This window comes from Rhinoraja longicauda, chromosome 18 (genome assembly GCF_053455715.1).
Source record: "Rhinoraja longicauda isolate Sanriku21f chromosome 18, sRhiLon1.1, whole genome shotgun sequence".
In the NCBI taxonomy this organism is placed as follows: domain Eukaryota; kingdom Metazoa; phylum Chordata; class Chondrichthyes; order Rajiformes; family Arhynchobatidae; genus Rhinoraja; species Rhinoraja longicauda.
Genome location: NC_135970.1, coordinates 29,012,395 through 29,032,237, shown reverse-complemented (window position 1 = coordinate 29,032,237; position 19,843 = coordinate 29,012,395). Strand labels below are relative to the sequence as shown.

Here is a 19,843-nt window from a genome sequence, read left to right as displayed (position 1 = left end):
AATTCCGACCGAAGGGTCTAATCGCTGCTAGTAATGTGACCAGAGTCTCATTAGTGAAATTTATATTTAGCTGATCAAAGGCCGAGCGGGCCAACCGTGCAGAATGTAATACACGAATGCTAAACTCGAGATGTGCACGTAAAGATGAAACAAGAACTGTTTTCTACGCCCAGTTTGATTATCTCCCACACTTTATTCATTGGATTCTGTACCCAGGCGTTTTATTGTAAATGAGCGACACCGTTTCCAAACAATATAAAAGCTTACCAACCCGCGCCAGATAAACATATCTCAATCTTGCAGAAAAAAGATTCCACTACACAGTGAATAGAATCATCTATCTAATATCCAGCACTCCATGGGGTGTTAAGAAAGACGGTTTAAAGTGTATGAAAATACGTAGAAAGTAGATATCAAAAGCTGTTTTAAGAATACGTTCATTTCTCAATCGAATAATTCAATGTCATCGAGTCTTGTATTTAGCCCAACTTGCCCACACCGACCAACACGTCCCATCTCCGCTAGTCCCACCTGCCTGCGTTTGGCCCATATCCCTCTGAACCAGTCTATCCATGTACCTGTGTGTATTCTCTTTGCACGTTGCGATAGTTCCTGCCGCAACTACCTCCTGTGGCAGCTCGTTCCATACACCCACCCACCCACCCACCCTTTGTGTGAAAAAAATAGTTCCCCTTCAGATTCTTATAAAAATCTTTCCCTATAAAATTTTAAAATGACCCTAAATGTTACAAATCTGTACATTTTAATTATGGTTTGCGGAGGAGTCAAACGGGATGGAATAACTCTGTCACACCGGCTCCTGAACAAGTGAGAGCGGGTTAAGATCACAGGTGGTCGCGGAAGAGAAGGCAGCGAGGCTGTGGGAGGATCTTAAACACACACTATCCTCCCTGTTCGACTACCCCCCGCCCCACCCAGTTCCAACACCTCCCATTGAGAAAAAAAATAGGAGTGTTAAAATTCAAATGTGCATGTTTACACTAAATGGAGTGGAGAATTAAATGTAAATTTGCACAAAAGTGCATGTCTTGTGCCCGTTTAAATAGCACCAGACTAGCCACATAGCAAACACTGATTAAGCACTAATACTGTCCTATTCACCTCTACCCCATGGTGGACATTGGACGTTGTCTCTGGATAATGCACTACAATGCAACTGTTGTACTACAATGCTGAGAAATATATTCTGCACTCTAGCTTCCCCTTTGCTCCAGCTACTATACTTGCGTTTGACGATTGCGTTTATGTATGGTATTATCCGATTCGAAGTCTGACTCAATCTACACTTCACGCTGCCTTTGAAAAGCAGCCAACTAATCAATAGCATGTCCCACCCCTGGTATTCGTTTTTTCTCTCTGCGAACATTTGGCAGAAGGTACAGAAGTTTGAAAGCTTGCACCACCAATCTCAGGAACACCTTTGGCCTCTCAGTTATCAGGCTTCTGAATGGTCCTTCCATAAGCTAAGGTACTGTCCGATTCACCTCTGCACATTGTGGACATTGGACTTTGTCTCTGGAACTGATGCGCTACAATGCTGAGAACTATATTCTGCACTCTGTATCTTCCTCTTTGCTCTACCTACTGTACATGATTGTGTTTATGTATGGCATCTGAATTGCTTGGATACTATGCAAAGCAAAGCTTTTCACTGGACCTTGGTATACATGACAATAATAAACCTAACTTCATGTCTACCACCCAGTTGTCAGCTAGATTTGTCACTTCACTTCCCCACTACATTAGTCCCTATAAGATAAATCAATCCACCAGGACAATTTGGTGTTGAGTATTGCAAGGTTTCATCATAACCAGGGAAGGAAGAAGGGTCCCGACCCAAAATCATCTCCCCATGCTCTCCAGAAATGCTGCCTGACCCGTTGAGTTACTCCAACCCTTTGTGTCTTTTTGCATAAACCAGCACCTTTGTTTCTACTGATTGAAGGTTGTTGGTTTATTAAAGAGGGTGCTGCTGGAGTATTAGATTCACTGGTCAACTAGCTCCACTAATAACTATGGGAAAATTAAAAACTACCAGAGAAGTAAGATCTGGCATAAATGCATTGACCTAGGGGCTTGAAGTTGCCACCAAAAAAGGGCCCACAGTTTTCTTAATTATAACATTTTTTAGGGGCAATTTTACAGAGGGCCAATTAATCTACAACCACGCCTTTGAGATGTCAGTGGAAACCCACGCGGTCGCAGGGAGAACGTGCAAACTCCACACGGACAATACCCGAGGTTGGGACTGAACCTAGATCTCTGACGCTGTGAGGCAGCAGCTGCATGAGCCACCCATTGTTGTTACTTGCTGTTACTTTCTGCTACTTGAGAACTACAGCTTGGGAGTGAAGGGCGGTCCTCTATGGGAGTTTTAATGGATCCACTGGACATGGACTCAAAGGCTGGAGGCAATAGAACAATACAATACAGGAACAGGCTCGTGGGCCCACTGGGTCCATGCCACAACATGATGCCAAGATAAACTAACTCCATCCGCCTGCACATGATCTATATCCCTGTGCTTATCCAAAAGCCCCATAAATGCTACTATCATATCTGCCTCTGCCTCTTTCCGTGGCAGTATGTTCTAATCGTGTGCGTGTGAAAATGCCCCACACATCTCCTTTAAACTTTGCCCCTCTCACCTTAAAGTTATGTCCTCGAGTCTTCAACATTTCCACCCTGGGAAGAAGGTTCTGATTGTCCACCCTTTCACTATTTAGATTTTAAAAATGATCAATTTCATTCTGGCTTTATCTGGGACCAGATTAACAGGATGGTCTAAGAAATTGCAACAAGGCACTCCATCTGTGCAAGGAACTATAAGATGGGGGAATCTTTGGCAATACACAAAGTGCTGGAGGAACTCAGCAAGTCAGGCAGCATCTGTGGGGGCAATGGACAGATGACATTTGGGTCTTCACAATGAAGAAAAGTCCTGAGCTGAAATGTTGCCTGTCTATACTCAGATGCTGAATTCCTCCTGCACTTTGCGTTAATATATGCTTCATATCCCTCGCCATTCTATTCTCTTGATAATAAAGAAACCAAGGGACTCTGTACTAAGTAGCCTTGGTCAAATGGTCCAATTTCCCAGAAATGCCATGTTTGGGGAGATTGGGGGTGGCTCCAATTTTGGTGACCCTTCTAAACAACAGTAAATCTCCCATGAAGTCTACTGTGGAACAAACGTGGCCATCCATCCTGATTTACCCATTTCATTGCTCTTAAGTGAACCTTCTAGCGTAGGGTTAAGAATATCATTTGCATCTCAAAATCCATTCATCTAGGAAAGGGAGGGAAATGTGTTTTGTGAAACTCGACGCATTGATACTGGAGGTGTCCCGATCTTTGGTATTTGGAGGTGGAGCAAGGCCGAGGGATAATTCAGACTGCGGTTCTCAGCTCCTCCTGGAGATGGTCTATCAGGTACTCGCCGAAGCTGATCTCTCCGCCATCTGTGCAGCCCAGGCGGTTGGCGTTGGTGAGGAGGTCAGCGGCCACCTTGATCTGCTGGACTTTGGGGACGAGCAGGCGCTTCCTGATGAAGCTGGCAGTGTGAGGGTCGTCCTGGGTTTTGCTCAGCTGGCAGAGTTCCTCCAGGAAGGAGGCGGCAGTTTTCCACTGGTCGATGGTGATCTCCAGCGCCTGGAGAAGGTTGCGCACCGTCAGGGTGTGGGGTTTCTGCAAGGACAACGTGGACGTCAAATTAGGGCTACCCCTGGAAGTTCTCCCTCCACCGACGCGCAACTGTTGGATTTCCCGGCATCTCCGCCGATTTTTACGGCAGGAAGATCGGACGAATCCCCATGGAAATTCAACATCAAGAAGGTGCCTCTATCGTAAAGTCTTACAGCATGGAAACATGCTCCCCGGCCCATCTTGCCCATGCCGATCAAAATGCCCCATCTATGTTTGGCCCCTATCCCTTTCCTATCCATGTCCAAATGGCTGTTATTATGTCTGCCTCAACGACCTCCTCTGGCAGCTCGTTCTTTATATCCACCACCTTCTGAGTGAAAAAGCTGCATTACTGGTTCCTATTAAATCTTTCCCCTCTCGCCTTAAACTTATGTCCCCTGGTTCTTGATTCCTCTAATCTGGGTAAAATACTCTGTGCATTCACCCTGTCCATTCCTCTCATGATTTTATACACCTCTATAAGATCACCCCTCAGCCTCCTGGGCTCCAAGGAATAAAGTCCTAGCCTGCCAAGCATCTTCCCCTAGCTCACACCCTCAATGCAGCGTAGGTTTACTAGGTTAATTCCCGGAATGGCGGGACTATCATATGTTGAAAGACTGGAGCGACTAGGCTTGTACACACTGGAATTTAGAAGGATGAGAGGAGATCTTATCGAAACGTATAAGATTATTAAGGGGTTGGACACATTAGAGGCAGGAAACATGTTCCCAATGTTGGGGGAGTCCAGAACAAGGGGCCACAGTTTAAGAATAAGGGGTAGGCCATTTAGAACTGAGATGAGGAAAAACTTTTTCAGTCAGAGAGTTGTGAATCTGTGGAATTCTCTGCCTCAGAAGGCAGTGGAGGCCAATTCTCTGAATTCATTCAAGAGAGAGCTGGATAGAGCTCTTAAGGATAGCGGAGTCAGGGGGTATGGGGAGAAGGCAGGAACTGGGTACTGATTGAGAATGATCAGCCATGATCACATTGAATGGCGGTGCTGGCTCGAAGGGCCGAATGGCCTCCTCCTGCATCTATTGTCTATTGTCTATAAGTCCTGGCAACATCATCGTAAATTCTCTTTTTCTTAATTCTTCTTGTTGATTCAATCTCAACTAATGGTTCATAAAGTGATTTAAATGTTTTCTATTCACTCATGGTGCATAACGTGGTAGGGTCAATGGAAATTGTGCAGTTGCACGTTAGATTGAGCAAGCCATTATGTTGGCTGATAGATACATTTACTTGAGACCGCTTGTATGATCGTACTCCTTGTCTGCTTTATCACCTCAATGTTTGTTGGTGGGCCAACATGCGGCAATACCTGAATATTTTTGGGGCAGTAGTGTCCCCCGCGATCCGCTTGATAGTCGAGTAAGGTTTGCGCGTTCTGCTCCTCCTCTTCAGTTATCTTGTGGAAATAGCCAGCAACTCGGGGCAGCGCAACATCATCCTGTTCAAAAATCTCCGCCTAAACACAAAGCAGGAACAACGTAAGTAGACAACATGACTGTGACATTAACTGGTTGCTCAAATAAAGGCTCAATCTCCTCTTGCCACCCAGCACAGAATTCTGAAAGGTAAGATCACCTTGGCCCACCTGATCTCCTGGTTGCCTTCCATTTTAACTCCCCTTCCCATTGCCATACTGTCACGTGTGCAGCTTACAACCTAGTTGTCCTCCTGGTTCCACCGTTCGCATCTTTGTACTCCTTCCTTATCACCTCTTCCCCAGCCAACAATGGGCCATTGTGGGCTCCACCCTTCCTTGGTCATCTGTTGCTGGCCTGCTTTGTTCTGGCATCTTTTTACCTCCAATTCTCCCCCCTCTACTTTCAGTCTGAAAAAGGGTCTTAAACCGAAACATCACCCATCCTTTTTCTCCAGAGATGCTGCCTGACCCACTGAGTTACTCCAGCAATTTGTGTCTATCTTCTTTCTAAAGGGTAATGGTATTCCCGTTATTACCATGGTGGGCAGAAGGGTCCATTCCTGTGCTGTCATCTCAAGTCATTGGGTATGTTTAAAACAGATACTGGCAGGTTCTTGATTAGTAAGGGCGTCAAAGGTTACAGAGAAACGGCAGGAAAACGGGTTTGAGATTATAAATTCGTAAAACCATAAGATCATAAGACAGAGGAGCATAATTAGGCCATTCAGCCCATCAATTCTCCCATTTCCACTTATTTTGCAGGTGCTGAGGTAATTGAGAACTTTGGTCCAACTACCATAATAATAATAATTAGAATCTGGTCAAATTATTCATCTAAAAAACAGCACCGCTGGAGTTGCTCAGCAGGTCAGGCAACATCTCTGTAGAACATGGATAGGTGACGTTTCAGGTCGGGACCACAAGTGTCGTGACCTTCATTGTCACTGGAGAGGTAGTGTTAGTGTCTTTTTACTACTTTTCAACAAATCTGATTCTGTTTCTAGTAATGGGATTCTTAGTTGAGTTTAGAGATGCAGTATGGAAACAGGCCTATTGGCCCACAGAGTCCACGCCGACCATCCATCACCCTAACTCTACTTCTATCCTACACACTTGGAACAATTTACAGTAGCCAATTAACCTACAAACCTGGAATGTGGGAGGAAACTGGAGCACCCGGAGGAAACCCACACAGTCACAAGGAGAGCGTGCAAACTCCACACAGACAGCACCCACAGTCAATATCATACTCGGGTTTCTGGCGCTGTAAGGCAGCAACTCTACCACTGTGCTACCATGCTGCCCTATTTCTTTCTTCTATACTTTTTTGTTTGCTCTGTACCTGTTTTAAGAAGGGTCCCAACTCGAAACGTTACCTATACATGTTCTCCAGAGGTGCTGCCTGACCTGCTGAGCTACTCCAGCACTTGTACCTTTTCTTGTAAACCAGGCTCTGTTGTTCCTTGTGTCTCTAAATTATACTTCTCCCAGGTTAGCATAAGCCTCTGAAAAAAAGTGTCTTGTCTATATCAATTAATTCAGCACAGACCCATAAGCCCACAGGTGTTATGGCTTGTGTGATTTGTTATTTAACTATCTACTTGCTTTGTGAAATAGGAGGAGAACATAGAGAAATTATTGAAATGCTGTTTGACTACTTTTCAATTAAATCTTAATTATGTTCAGGTATTTGCAGATATAAGTTGGCAAGGTAGTGTAAGAAAATAACTGCAGATGCTGGTACAAATCGAAGGTATTTATTCACAAAATGCTGGAGTAACTCAGCAGGCCAGGCAGCATCTCAGGAGAGAAGGAATGGGTGACGTTTCGGGTCGAGACCCTTCTTCAGACTGTTGGCAAGGTAAATCAGAGAAGCCTGCAGATGATCAAGTAATTAGAGCATACAGCGGGGAAACAGGCCCTTTGGCCCATCTTGTCCACACCGGCCAACATGTCCCATCTACATTGGTCCTACCTGCCTGCCTTTGGGCCTTATCCTTCTAAACCTGTCCTATCAATATACCTGTCTAAATGTTTCTTAAACTTTGCAATACTACCTGTCTCAACTAATTCCCACTGGCAGCTCATTCCATGCACCCACCACCCTTTATGTGAAAAAGTTACCCTTCAGGTTCCTATTAAATCTTTCCCTCCTCATCTTAAACCCATCCTTCTGGTTCTCAATTTCCCCTACTCTGGGCTAGAGACTTTGTGCACCTACCTGATCTATTCCTCTCGTGATTTTGTGTCACCTCTAAGGTCACACCTCACCCTCCTGTGCGCAAAGGAATAGAGTCCCAGCCTGCTGAACCTCTCCCTATAGCTCAGACCCCCGCGTCCTGGCAACATCCTCGTAAATCTTCTCTGCTCCCTTTCTAATTAATTACATACAAAATGTACACCTTGCTCTGTATGGTATACCTCCCTTAGTGTATTTGGAACATTAAACTGTTGGTAAGCCATTTAATATTCTGAGATAAATAACCTTCCACCTGAGCTGTGAATGACTGGAGGGCATAGCTTTAAGTTGAGTTTGGTATTGTGTCATGTGTACTGAGGTACAGTGAAACATTTTTTGCTGTGTGCTATCCAGTCAGCAAAAAGACTAGACATGATTGCAATCAAAACCATCCACAGCGTACAAGATACAGGATAAAGGATATAATGTTTAGAGTATACCTTTAAGATGAGAGGGGCAAAGTTTAAAAGAAATGAGTGGGGCAAATTTTTTTTTCACACGCAGAGGGTGGTGGGTGCCTGGAATGAGCTGCCAGGGGTGGTGGTGAAGGCAGATACAATAGTGGCATTTAAGAGGCTTTTGGACAGGCACGTGAATGTGCAAGGAATGCACGGGGTATGGATCACAAGCAGGCAGAGGAGGTTAGTTTAACTTGGCTTTATGTTCAGCACAGACAATGTGGGCTGAAGAACCTGTTCCTGTGCTGTACTTTTCTATGAAGAAGGGTCCCGACCTGAAATGTCACCTATCCTTGTTCCCAGAGATGCTGCCTGACCCGCTGAGTTACTCCAACACTTTGTGTCTTTTTGTCAAACAGCATCTGCAGTTCCTTTTATGTCCTGTGTTTCCTTTCATTTTGTCTTTGTTTTCCATCAGAGTGGTGATACCAGTTAAACTGACTAATGCAGCAATTAAGCCACTTCATTGCACATAAGACACAGTCTGACGGCAGTGATCACTTGCTTCCCATTCTCACTGTACATGGAAGGTTCGGCAACTCAAACGCCCAGGAACCAATTGCAAAAGGTGATGAACACTGCCCGGTCCATCACGAGTGCTGATCTCCCCACCACTGCAAGGGTTGCTGCCTCAAAGGCAGCCAGCATCATCAGAGACCCACACCACCCTGACCACACTTTCATTTCACTCCTGCCATCAGGAGCCTGAAAACTGTAACGTTCAGGATCAGCTTCTTCCCGATAACTATCAGGCTTTTAAACACTACAACCTATAAATAGGCTCCAAACTGCAAAGACTTGGGGGCATTACGTGACTATTATAGACAATAGGTGCAGGAGTAGGCCATTCGGCCCTTCAAGCCAGCACCACCATTCAATGTGATCATGGCTGATCATTCTCAATCAGTACCCCGTTCCTGCCTTCTCCCCATACCCCCTGACTCCGCTATCCTTAAGAGCTCTATCTAGCTCTCTCTTGAATACATTAATTGGCCTCCACTGCCTTCTGAGGCAGAGAATTCCACAGATTTACAACTCTCTGACTGAAAAAGTTTTTCCTCATCTCCGTTCTAAATGGCCTACCCCTTATTCTTAAACTGTGGCCCCTGGTTCTGGACCCCCCAACATTGGGAACATGTTTCCTGCCTCTAACGTGTCCAACCCCTTAATCTTATATGTTTCCATAAGATCCCCTCTCATCCTTCTAAATTCCAGTGTATACAAGCCTAGTCGCTCCAGTCTTTCAACATACAACAGTCCCGCCATTCCGGCAATTAACCTAGTAAACCTACGCTGCACGCCCTCAATAGCAAGAATATCCTTCCTCAAATTTGGAGACCAAAACTGCACACAGTACTCCAGGTGCGGTCTCACTAGGGCCCTGTACAACTGCAGAAGGACCCCTGCTCGTATACTCAACTCCTCTTGTTATGAAGGCCAACATTCCATTGGCTTTCTTCACTGCCTGCTGAACCTGCATGCTTCCTTTCAGTGACTGAGGCACTAGGACACCCAGATCTCATTGTACGTCCCCTTTTCCTAACTTGACACCATTTCAGATAATAATCTGCCTTCCTATTCTTACCACCAAAGTGGATAACCTCACACTTATCCACATTAAACTGCATCTGCCATGCATCCGCCCACTCACACAACCTGTCCAAGTCACCCTACAACCTCATAGCATCTTCCTCACAGTTCACACTGCCACCCAGCTTTGTAACATTCACACTACCATCCAGCTTTGTAACATTCACACTACCATCCATCTTTGTAACATTCACACTACCATCCAGCTTTGTAACATTCACACTACCACCCAGCTCTGTATCATCACACTACGACCCAGCTTTGTATCATTATTGTCTATTTATTTGTCTTTGTTTATGTGTGTGTGTGTATGTATATATATGTATGTGAATATAATGTGTGGTGTATATGTAATTGTATATAAAATGTGTAGAAAGGAACTGCAAATGCTGGTTTAAATAAAAGTCGAACACAAAAAGCTGCAGTAACTCAGTGGGTCAGGCAGCATGACCGGAGGAAAGGAGTGGGTGATGTTTCTGGTGGAGACCCTTCTTCAGACTGAGAGTCAGGGTGGGGGGGTCGATATCTGTTGTTCCCTTTGCCCCTGACTCTCGGACTGAAGAAGGGTCTCGACCCAAAACATCACCTATTCCTTTTCTCCAGAGATGCTGCCTGACCCGCTGAGTTACTCCATTTTTTTTGTGTATGTGCGTGTATGAGTTTTTGTTTGTTTACTGTGAGTTTCACAGAGTGCTATGTTTGCATATCTGTTGTGCTGCTGCAAGAAAGAATTTAATTGCTCCGTTTCGGGCCATATGGAAATACTCAACACTCTTGCCTCGACTCTGGATCTCCGGACAACGTGGATTGGCGATTTTTTTTTGTTGTAGCTCCCCACTCAGTTCCCCACCACCCCTGCCACAGTTGGCCACCCAGTTCCCCACCACCCCAGCCACTCAGTTGGTCACCCATTTCCCAACCACCTCTGCCACTCAGTTCCCAACCACCCCTGCCATTCAGTTGGTCATCCAGTTCCTAACTAGCCCTGCCACTCAGTTCGCCACCCAGTTCCCAACCACCCAGTTGCTCACCCAGTTCCCAACTACCTCTGCTACTCAGTTGGCCACTCAGTTCCCCACCACCCCAGCCACAGTTGGTCACCCAGTTCCCCACCACCCCGGCCACAGTTGGTCACTCAGTCCCAACCACCCCAGCCACAGTTGGCCACTCAGTTCCCCACCACCCCTGCCACTCAGTTGATCACTCAGTCCCAACCACCCCAGCCACAGTTGGTCACTCAGTCCCAACCACCCCAGCCACAGTTGGTCACCCAGTTCCCAACCACCCCAGCCACAGTTGGTCACCCAGTTCCCAACCACCCCTGCCACTCAGTTGGTCACCCAGTTCCCAACCACCCCTGCCACTCAGTTGGTCACCCAGTTCCCAACCACCCCTGCCACACAGTTGAGATATCTCTCTCTCTGGGGTAGTCGGGGTGTCACAACTCTCGGTCCACATCTCCCCGTGCTGGAGGTCCCGCCGCCCCCTTACCAGAGCCCGGAACCTGTAGGACACCTCGTAGAAGAAGGTGATGAGTCCGCACACTGACTCCTCCACTTCCAGCGGGTAGTTCTGCTTCACCTGTGCGCTGGGCAGCGGCCGGTGGGAGTTGCAGCTGGGCAAACAGGTCTTTAGGCGCTTGCCCCTCGGCTCTGCCATGGGTGCCTGTGGCAAACGTCCCGAGCACGGCTGGCAGGAGCTCTGCTCAAATTAGAGAAGTTCCTCTTCCAGTTCAACGCGAGGTTCATCCGGATGACTGTCTCTCGAGGGTCAGAAGGCTTTCGACAAAGAAGCGAGCGGTCGCCTGCAGACAGGGAACTGGGAGGGGAGGATTTACGCGTTAAAGTTATCACGCGATTGTCGCTTCACCAGCGTGGAGTCGTCATCTGTCCACAACGCCCTCATTAGAAACATAGAGACATAGAAAATAGGTGCAGGAGTAGGCCATTCGGCCCTTCGAGCCTGTACGCACCGCCCTTTAATATGATCATGGCTGACCATCCAACTCAGTATCCCGTACCTGCCTTCTCTCCATACCCCCTGATCCCTTTAGCCACAAGGGCCACATCTAACTCCCTCTTAAATATAGCCAATGAACTGGCCTCAACTACCTTCTGTGGCAGAGAATTCCACAGATTCACCACTCTCTGTGTGGAAAAAAAAGTTCTCATCTCGGTCCTAAAAGACTTCCCCCTTATCCTTAAACTGTGACCCCCTTGTTCTGGACTTCCCCAACATCGGGAACAATCTTCCTGCATCTAGCCTGTCCAACCCCTTAAGAATTTTGTACGCTTGCTTTCATAGGTTGGAGCATCAAGTAAAAGTCAGGAAGTCATAATGCAGCTTTATAGTGCTTCGGTTAGGCCGTATTTTCAGTATTTGGAGTATTGCATGCAGTTCTGGTCATCCCATCATCCCCCAGGATGTGGAGGCTTTGGAAAGAGTGCAGAGGAGATTTATCAGATGATGCCTGGATTAGGGGGAATTAGCTGCAGGGAGAGGTTGGACAGATTTGGATTGTTTTCTCTGGAACTCCGGAGATGGCAGGGAGACCTGGTGGAAGTATATCAGATGTTTTTTCATCACCTTCCTTGTGAACTGCAAACCCAGTTAAACCAAAATAAAAGTCTGAAGAAGGGTCCCGACCCGACTCTCCATGTTTTCCAAAGATGTTGACTGACCTGCTGAGTTACTCCAGCACTTTTTGTCTGTCTCTTGGCAATCGTGCTCAGACGATTATAGTCATACAGCGTGGAAACAGGCCCTTCAGCCCAACTCGTACATGTTATCCGAGATACCCCATCTATGCTAGTCTCACCTGCCCACATTTGACCCATAACCCTCTAAATCTTTCACGGTGTCTTTTAAATGCTGTTATAGTACCTGCCTCAACACCTCCTCTGCAGGCAGGTCGTCCCATACACCCACCACCCTCTGAGAGAAATAAATGCCCCTTCAGGTTCCTATTAAAACTTGTCTTAAACCAATGGACAGATGTGCGGGTAGGAAATGTTTAGTGTCACATGAGCCAAACACAGGCAGGTGTTGGTCAGCATGGGCAATTGGGCCGAAGGGCCTGTTTCCATGCTGTATGACTATCCTTTGGTTCTTGATTTCCCCTACCTTGGGTAAAAGACTCTGTGCATTCACCTCAAGCCTTTCAGCCCAACTGTTCCTCTCAAGATCAGATACAGGATCATTCTCTAACCAGTGCTCAGCAGTTGGGGATTGGATCTATTCTCCTCTGAACTGTAGATCTAAATCTAACCTGCCTCACCAATGTTGCCATCAGTTTACTATTGTTGGTAGAAGGATGTCAGAACTTGGGCAAAACCCCGAAAAGCTATTGTGTAGGAAGGAACTGCAGATGCTGGTTTAAACCGATGATAGACGCAAAAAGCTGGAGTAACTTAGCAGGTCAGGCAGCATCCCTGGAGAAAAGGAATAGGTGATGTTTTGGGTCCAGATCCTTCTTCAGGATGAGAGTCAAAGGAAAAGGAAACAATGGTCCATTGTTGGCTGTAGGCTAGGTGATAATGAGTTATGCAGACAGTGAAACTTGTCTGACAACTACGGTGTGGGAGGGACAGAGAGAGAGAGAGAGGGGATGCAAGGGTTACTTGAAGTTAGAGAAATCAATATTGGAAAATATTGTGAGAATATTGGAAAAACGCAAATTGGAGGAACAACATCTCATACTTCGCTTGGGCAGCTTACAGCCCAGTGGTATGAATATTGATTTCTCTCACTTCAGGTAGCCCTGGCATTCCCCCTCTCTCTCTCTATCCCTCCCCCATCCAAGTCACACTAGCTTCTCATTTTCACCCAACATACAGCTCACAATGGCTTGTTTCCTTTATCATCGTTACCTTTCTGCATATCTTTTTGCATAACTTTCATTCATTGCTCATTATCTCTCTACATCGTCTATATCTCTCATTTTCCTTATCTCTAACTCGTCTGAAGAAGGGTCTCGACCCAAAACATCACCCATTCCTTCTCTCCAGAGATGCTGCCTGTCCCGCTGAGTAACTCCAGCTTTTTGTGTCTGTCTTCGGTTTAAACCAGCATCTGCAGTTCCTTCCTACACACCTGGGTTGTAAGCAAAATACGAGTTGCTGTTCCTCCAATTTGTGTGCAGACTCACTCTGACAATGGAGGACAACCAGGACAGAAAGGTCAGTATGGGAATGGGCAGGGGGAGTTAAAGTGTTTGGCAACGAGAGGATCACGTAGGCCAAGGCGGACTGAGTGAAGGTACTTAGTGAAACGATCGGCCAATCAACACTTGATCTCGCCGAAATGAGTCCGCACATGGAGCAGCCGATACAGTAGATGAGGTTGGAGGAGGTGCAAGTGAACCTCTGCCTAATCTGAAAGGACTGTCGGGGTCCCTGGACAGAGTCAAGGGAGGAGTTATAGGGACAGGTGTTGCATCTCCTGTGGTTGGCAAAACTAAAACCTCTTGGTTTTAATGACAGTTCTAACATGTTTTTTTTCTACCCCAATCAGAGCATTGAAAAGTACAGCACAGCAACAGGCCCTTCGGCCCACAATGTCTGTGATAAACATGATACCAATACCAACTCATATCTGTGCAAGTAAATATACCTGGACTATCTCTGACATCTCCCTCCCGTTTCTGGACCTCACCATCTCCATCACAGGAGAAAAACTAGTGACGGACATTTTCTACAAGCCCACCGACTCGCACAGCTATCTGGACTACACTTCTTCCCACCCGGTCCCCTGCAAAAAGTCTATCCCCTACTCCCAATTCCTCCGTCTACGCCGCATATGCGCCCGGGATGAGGTGTTTCAGACTAGGGCTTCCGAGATGTCCTCGTTTTTCAGAAAACGGGGCTTCCCCTCCTCCATTATAGATGAGGCTCTCACTAGGGTCTCTTCTACATCCCGCAGCTCCGCTCTTGCTCCCCCTCCCCCCACTCGCAACAAGGACAGGATCCCCCTCGTTCTCACCTTCCACCCCACCAGCCAGCGGATCCAACATATCATCCACCAACATTTCCGTCACCTACAACAGGACCCCACCACTGGCCATATCTTCCCATCCCCTCCCCTCTCTGCGTTCCGCAGAGACCGTTCCCTCCGCAACTCCCTGGTCCACTCGTCCCTTCCTACCCAAACCACCCTAACCCCGGGCACTTTCCCTTGCAACCGCACGAGATGCAACACCTGTCCCTTTACCTCCCCCCTCAACTCCATCAAAGGACCCAAACAGTCTTTCCAGGTGAGACAGAGGTTCACCTGCACCTCCTCCAACCTCATCTATTGCATCCGCTGCTCTAGATGTCAACTTATTTATATCGGCGAAACCAAGCGCAGGCTCGGCGATCGCTTCGCTGAACACCTGCACTCGGTCCGCATTAACGCAACTGATCTCCCGGTGGCCCAGCACTTTAACTCCCCCTCCCATTCCCAGTCTGACCTCTCTGTCATGGGCCTCCTCCAGTGCCATAGTGAGGCCCGCCGGAAATTGGAGGAGCAGCACCTCATATTTCGCCTGGGCAGTTTGCGGCCCGGTGGTATGAACTTCGACTTCTCCAACTTCAGATAGCTCCTCTGTCCCTCCCTTCCCCTCCTCCTTCCCAGATCTCCCTCTATCTTGCTGTCTCCACCTATATCCTTCCTTTGTCCCACCCCCGACATCAGCCTGAAGAAGGGTCTCGACCCGAAACGTCACCCATTCCTTCTCTCCCGAGATGCTGCCTGACCTGCTGAGTTACTCCAGCATTTTGTGAATAAATCATTTGTACCAGCATCTGCAGTTATTTTCTTATACCAACTCATATCTGCCTGTACATAATCCATATCCCTCCTTGTGGCCTTGTTAGTTTCCTCCAGGTGCTCTGGTTTCCCCCCACATCCCAAAGACGTGCGGGTTTGTAGGTTAATCGGGCTGCTGTAAATTGCCCCTAGTATGTAGGGTGTGAATGAGGAAGTGGGATAAGATAGAACTCGTGAACTGGTGATCGATGGTTGGTGTGGATTCAGTGGGCCGAAGGGCCTGTTTCCATCGAAGATAGACACAAAATGCTGGTGTAACTCAGCGGGTCAGGTAGCCACTGGAGAAAAGGAATAAGAGAGGTTTTGGTTTGAGACCCTTCTTCAAACTCTCTTTCCATGTTCTATCATTCTATTCCATTCCAGATAAATAGACCATCTAACTCAATTTCTGGATAGCTCACTTCTCATAGAGTCATACAGTGAGGAAACAGGCCGTTTGGCCCATCTGACCCATGGCGACCAACATGCCCCACCTACACTAGTCACACCTGCCTGCGTTTGGCCCATATCCCTCGAGACTTATCCTATCCATGTACTTGCCCAAGTGTTTCTGAAACGTTGTAATGATGAAGTACATTGCACGATAAATCTTTTTAGAGATTTGGATGATTTGAATTATTGTCCTGGGGCTTTCGTGTTATTTCTGCCTTTTTTCCCCCTGTTTGATTGCAGCATTTCTGGAAAAAGCAGACTTTTTCTTTCTGACGACACATTCTTGAAAAATTATGGGTTTATTGTACAATGTTCTAACGTTTCAGATCAGCTTTTAGATTGGTACATGGATATGCAAGGACTGGAACGATATGGATTACATGCAGGCAGAAATTACTTTAATTTGGCATCATGTTCGGCACAGACATCGTGGGCAGAAGGGCCTGTTTCTTTGCTGTGTCTCTAAACTAACCTAAGCACAGGAACAGGCCATTCGGCCCATTGAGTCTGCACTGACCAGCGATCACCTGTACACTAACACTACCACTCTCCTACACACATGCTGGGGGCAATTTACAATTTTTTCCCAAAACCAATTAACCTACAAACCTGTATGTCTTTGGAGTGTGGGAGTAAACCGGAGCATCCGGCGAAAAGCCATGCGCTCACGGGGGGAATGTACAAACTCTGTGCAGGCAGCACCTGTAGTCGGGATGGAACCCTGGTCTCTGGCACTGTAAAGCAGCAACACCTCCACTGCACCACAATGCCACCCCCTGTGCAGTACTGTTCCACATTCTATGTTCCAAAACTGGAAGCCAATGTTCCGTGTTAAAGTAAACTCTGAATCTTTGAATTCATTTGTTTGAGATTAATTTGGTGAAATATTCCGAAACTGATTTATTGTTTAAATGTTTTTTGTTCTGAACCTGTGTCGGTAGGTTGATGGAAACTATTCTTGCTTGATATTCAAAAACAGACCGAGTTCATCAAAGACATTTGAACTGGTTCACAAAATGAAATCACTGCTTTATAAATAGATGTTTGTGAAACCAAAGGACATGCAGTATGAGGTGACTCCAAGCACAGGCTTCATATTTCTGCACTCATTTGACATTTGTACGGATTGAAAAAAGTCTAATGTGATGTAAACAATTTTGCCAATGGTTTGAAATTTATGCCTGGATTGCCCTGCCAGGGCTGGTGATGGAGGCAGATACGATAGTGGTGATTAAGATAGAAGCTTTCAGATAGGTGATGATAGACACAAATTGTTTATCTTTGTCCTGACCTGAAATATCACCCATCCAGGACCTGAAATGTCACCATATCATAGATGCTGCCTGAGCCGCTGAGTAACTCCAGCTCTGTGTCTTTCTTCCTGGTAAGTGACAGGTGGATACAGCTGGGGTAGGTTTTCGATTGACAGATGGGTGGGCAAAGATTAGAGGTGTAAAGGGCCCAAAAGAGTGACCAAAAGTGACAGGAAGACCATGGCACAAAAGGCTTAGCTTAGCATCATTTAACAAAAATGAACTGCAGATGGGGGATTATACACAAGATTGAACTGCAGATGCTGGATTATATGCCAGGTAGCATCTCTGAAGAAGAGTCCCGACCCGAAAAGTCACCTATCCATTTTCTCCAGAGATGTTGCCTGACCTGCCAAGTTACTCCAACACTTTGTGTCTAACTTATCATTATCTACGGCACGGACATTGTGAACTGAAGGATTTGTTCCTTTGCTGTACTGTTCTATGTTCTAAACACAATTGCATTTATGCTGGTAGGCTTGTAGCTGTTTCTGACAAAAGACCTCGCGTAACAAATCTTGTGTTCCAACTTTGCTCCACTGAAGTATCAACTGCTCCACAGTTTTCTGATTTGTTCAGTAGACGTTGGCAGAAATGGGAGAAGGGTTTTATTTAGTTTATTATTGTCGAATGTCACTGAAGCACAGTGAAAAGATTATTTGTACGCAGTCAGCAGGAAGACTATAGATTTTTTGTCGATTTTAGATTTAGAGATACAGCGCGGAAACAGGCCCTTCGGCCCACTGGTTCCGCGCTGCCCAGCGATCCCCGCACATTAACACTATCCTACACCCACTAGGGACAATTTTTACATTTGCCCAGCCAATTAACCTACAAACCTGTACGTCTTTGGAGTGTGGGAGGAAACCGAAGATCTCGGAGAAAACCCACGCAGGTCACGGGGAGAACGTACAAATTCCATACAGACAGCACCCGTAGTCAGGATCGAACCTGAGTCTCCGGCGCTGCATTCGCTGTAAGGCAGCAACTCTACCGCTGCGCTACCGTGCCGCCCCTGTATCGATTACAATCAAGATGTACAGATACAGGATAAAGCAAATGATGTTTAGTGCAAGATAAAGCCCAGTAAAAGATAAAAAGATAGAACATAGATCAGTGCAGCATAGGAATAGGCTCTTCAGCTCACAATGTCTGTGCCAAAGATGATGCTAAGACCAACTATTATCTGCCTGCACATAACAGCATACAAATACAGGATAAAGGGAATAAAGTTTAGTGCAAGATAAAGTCCGATTAAAGATGATTCGCGGGTCTCCAAGGTGGCAGATGGGAGGTTAGGACCACTCTGTAGTCAGTGAGAGGACAGTTCAGTTGCCTGATAACAGCTGGGAAGAAGCTGTCCCTGAATCGGGAGGTGTGGAAGTTGTGGGGTGTGATGATGGGAAGGGTAGGGAGTGAAATGCCTTCTGTTCTCAAGGCTGAGTAAAGGGAACGTCTCTAGATTTATCCTTGCTGCCCCATGACCTGGAAATGATTGTCACTGATTCCAGGAAACACGTTGCAAAGGCTGACAATTGCCTGCACGAAAATTGATCCGCTTTTCAAAAAAACAAATTACTTTATGGCAAAACTCCTTATTTTACGCAGGACTCAAAATTAAATTTCAACACATCTTCTGTTCTGCAATTGGAGGCATGTTAATCCTTGGAAAGAATAACTATAATAAATGGGAACAGTGCGAGAAATTCTTTGCATCTGCTTTGGAATACGATGCCAGCATTCTGACTCAAACCCAGAGCGTTGTAAGCCAAATTAAACTGTGACACGATCTCACCACAGATCAGATTGCACATGGATTAAATTTTCAGCAACAGATTTCAACCGTGGACAATAGCAACAGGAAAAAAGGGCCAAGACAATTTTCTTCTGCCTTTTTCTTTACATCCTGAGGCTTCTGACAGACCTCTGAGCTCTGATATTTAGCAGGAAGGAGTTTGTGCAGGGTCAGATAGTTTTTACATCCCGTTGTCCACTTCACTCCCCCTCTCCAAACATTGAGAATCCCAACTGAATGACTTTCCCTTGTGACCTTTCCAATGCAGTTGTGGCATCTGAATCTGAGGTTTACTTGTCAGTTCCATTCCCTCCACAGATGCTGCCTGACCTGGTGAGTTACTCTGGCACTAAGAAGGAACCGCAAATGCTGGTTTACAAAAAGAGACCAAAGGTGCTGGAGTAACTCGGCGGGCCAGGCAACATTTCTGGAGAACATGGAAAGGTGACCTTTCGGGGCAGGACCCTTCTTCAGACTATTCAGACTATCCATTTTCTCCAGGGATGTTGTCTGACCTGTTGAGTTACTCCAGCACAATGTCTTTTATTTTTACTCCAGAACTTTGTGTTTTGTTGCTAGGTTTTAGAGATAGGCTGGCTTTCAGGACTAAAGATGAGGAAATGGTGAGAAAATAAGTCCTATTGTCCGATTAACTCCATCACCCGAGGTGCTGTCCAATTTACCTCTACCTCATTGCGGACATTGGACTTTGTCTCTGGAACTGATGCGCTACAATGCTGAGAACTATATTCTGCACTCTGTATCTTCCCCTTTGCTCTACCCATTGTACTTGGGCTTGATTTGATTATATTTATGTATGGTATTATCTGATTTGACTGGGTTGCACGCTTTTCACTGTACCTCAGTAGACATGACAATAACAAAGCCAGTCCTAAACGGAACAATCTGTAGACGAGGGTTTGAGGAAGAATGAAGATTAGATGACCAGGTTCACGGATCAGGGAAATACCTTGAAATGTCAGCTATTCCTTTTCTCCAGAGATGCTGCCTGACCTGCTGAGTTACTCCAGCATTTTGTGTGTAAACCAGCATATGCAGGTTCTTTCT

General features: G+C 46.2%; 1 protein-coding gene across 1 annotated transcript; it reads right to left on the bottom strand.

Moving 5' to 3' along the window:
• Positions 1-674: 674 nt before the first annotated feature.
• On the bottom strand, positions 675-11,122 carry LOC144602363 (ferritin light chain). Its single transcript, XM_078415409.1, has 3 exons — positions 10,919-11,122; positions 5,033-5,179; positions 675-3,708 (listed from the first exon to the last, which is right to left on the bottom strand). The coding sequence occupies exons 1-3, from the start codon at positions 11,084-11,086 to the stop codon at positions 3,412-3,414; spliced, it is 612 nt and encodes a 203-aa protein (XP_078271535.1). The 5' UTR covers positions 11,087-11,122; the 3' UTR covers positions 675-3,411.
• Between the last annotated feature and the right edge of the window lie 8,721 nt (positions 11,123-19,843).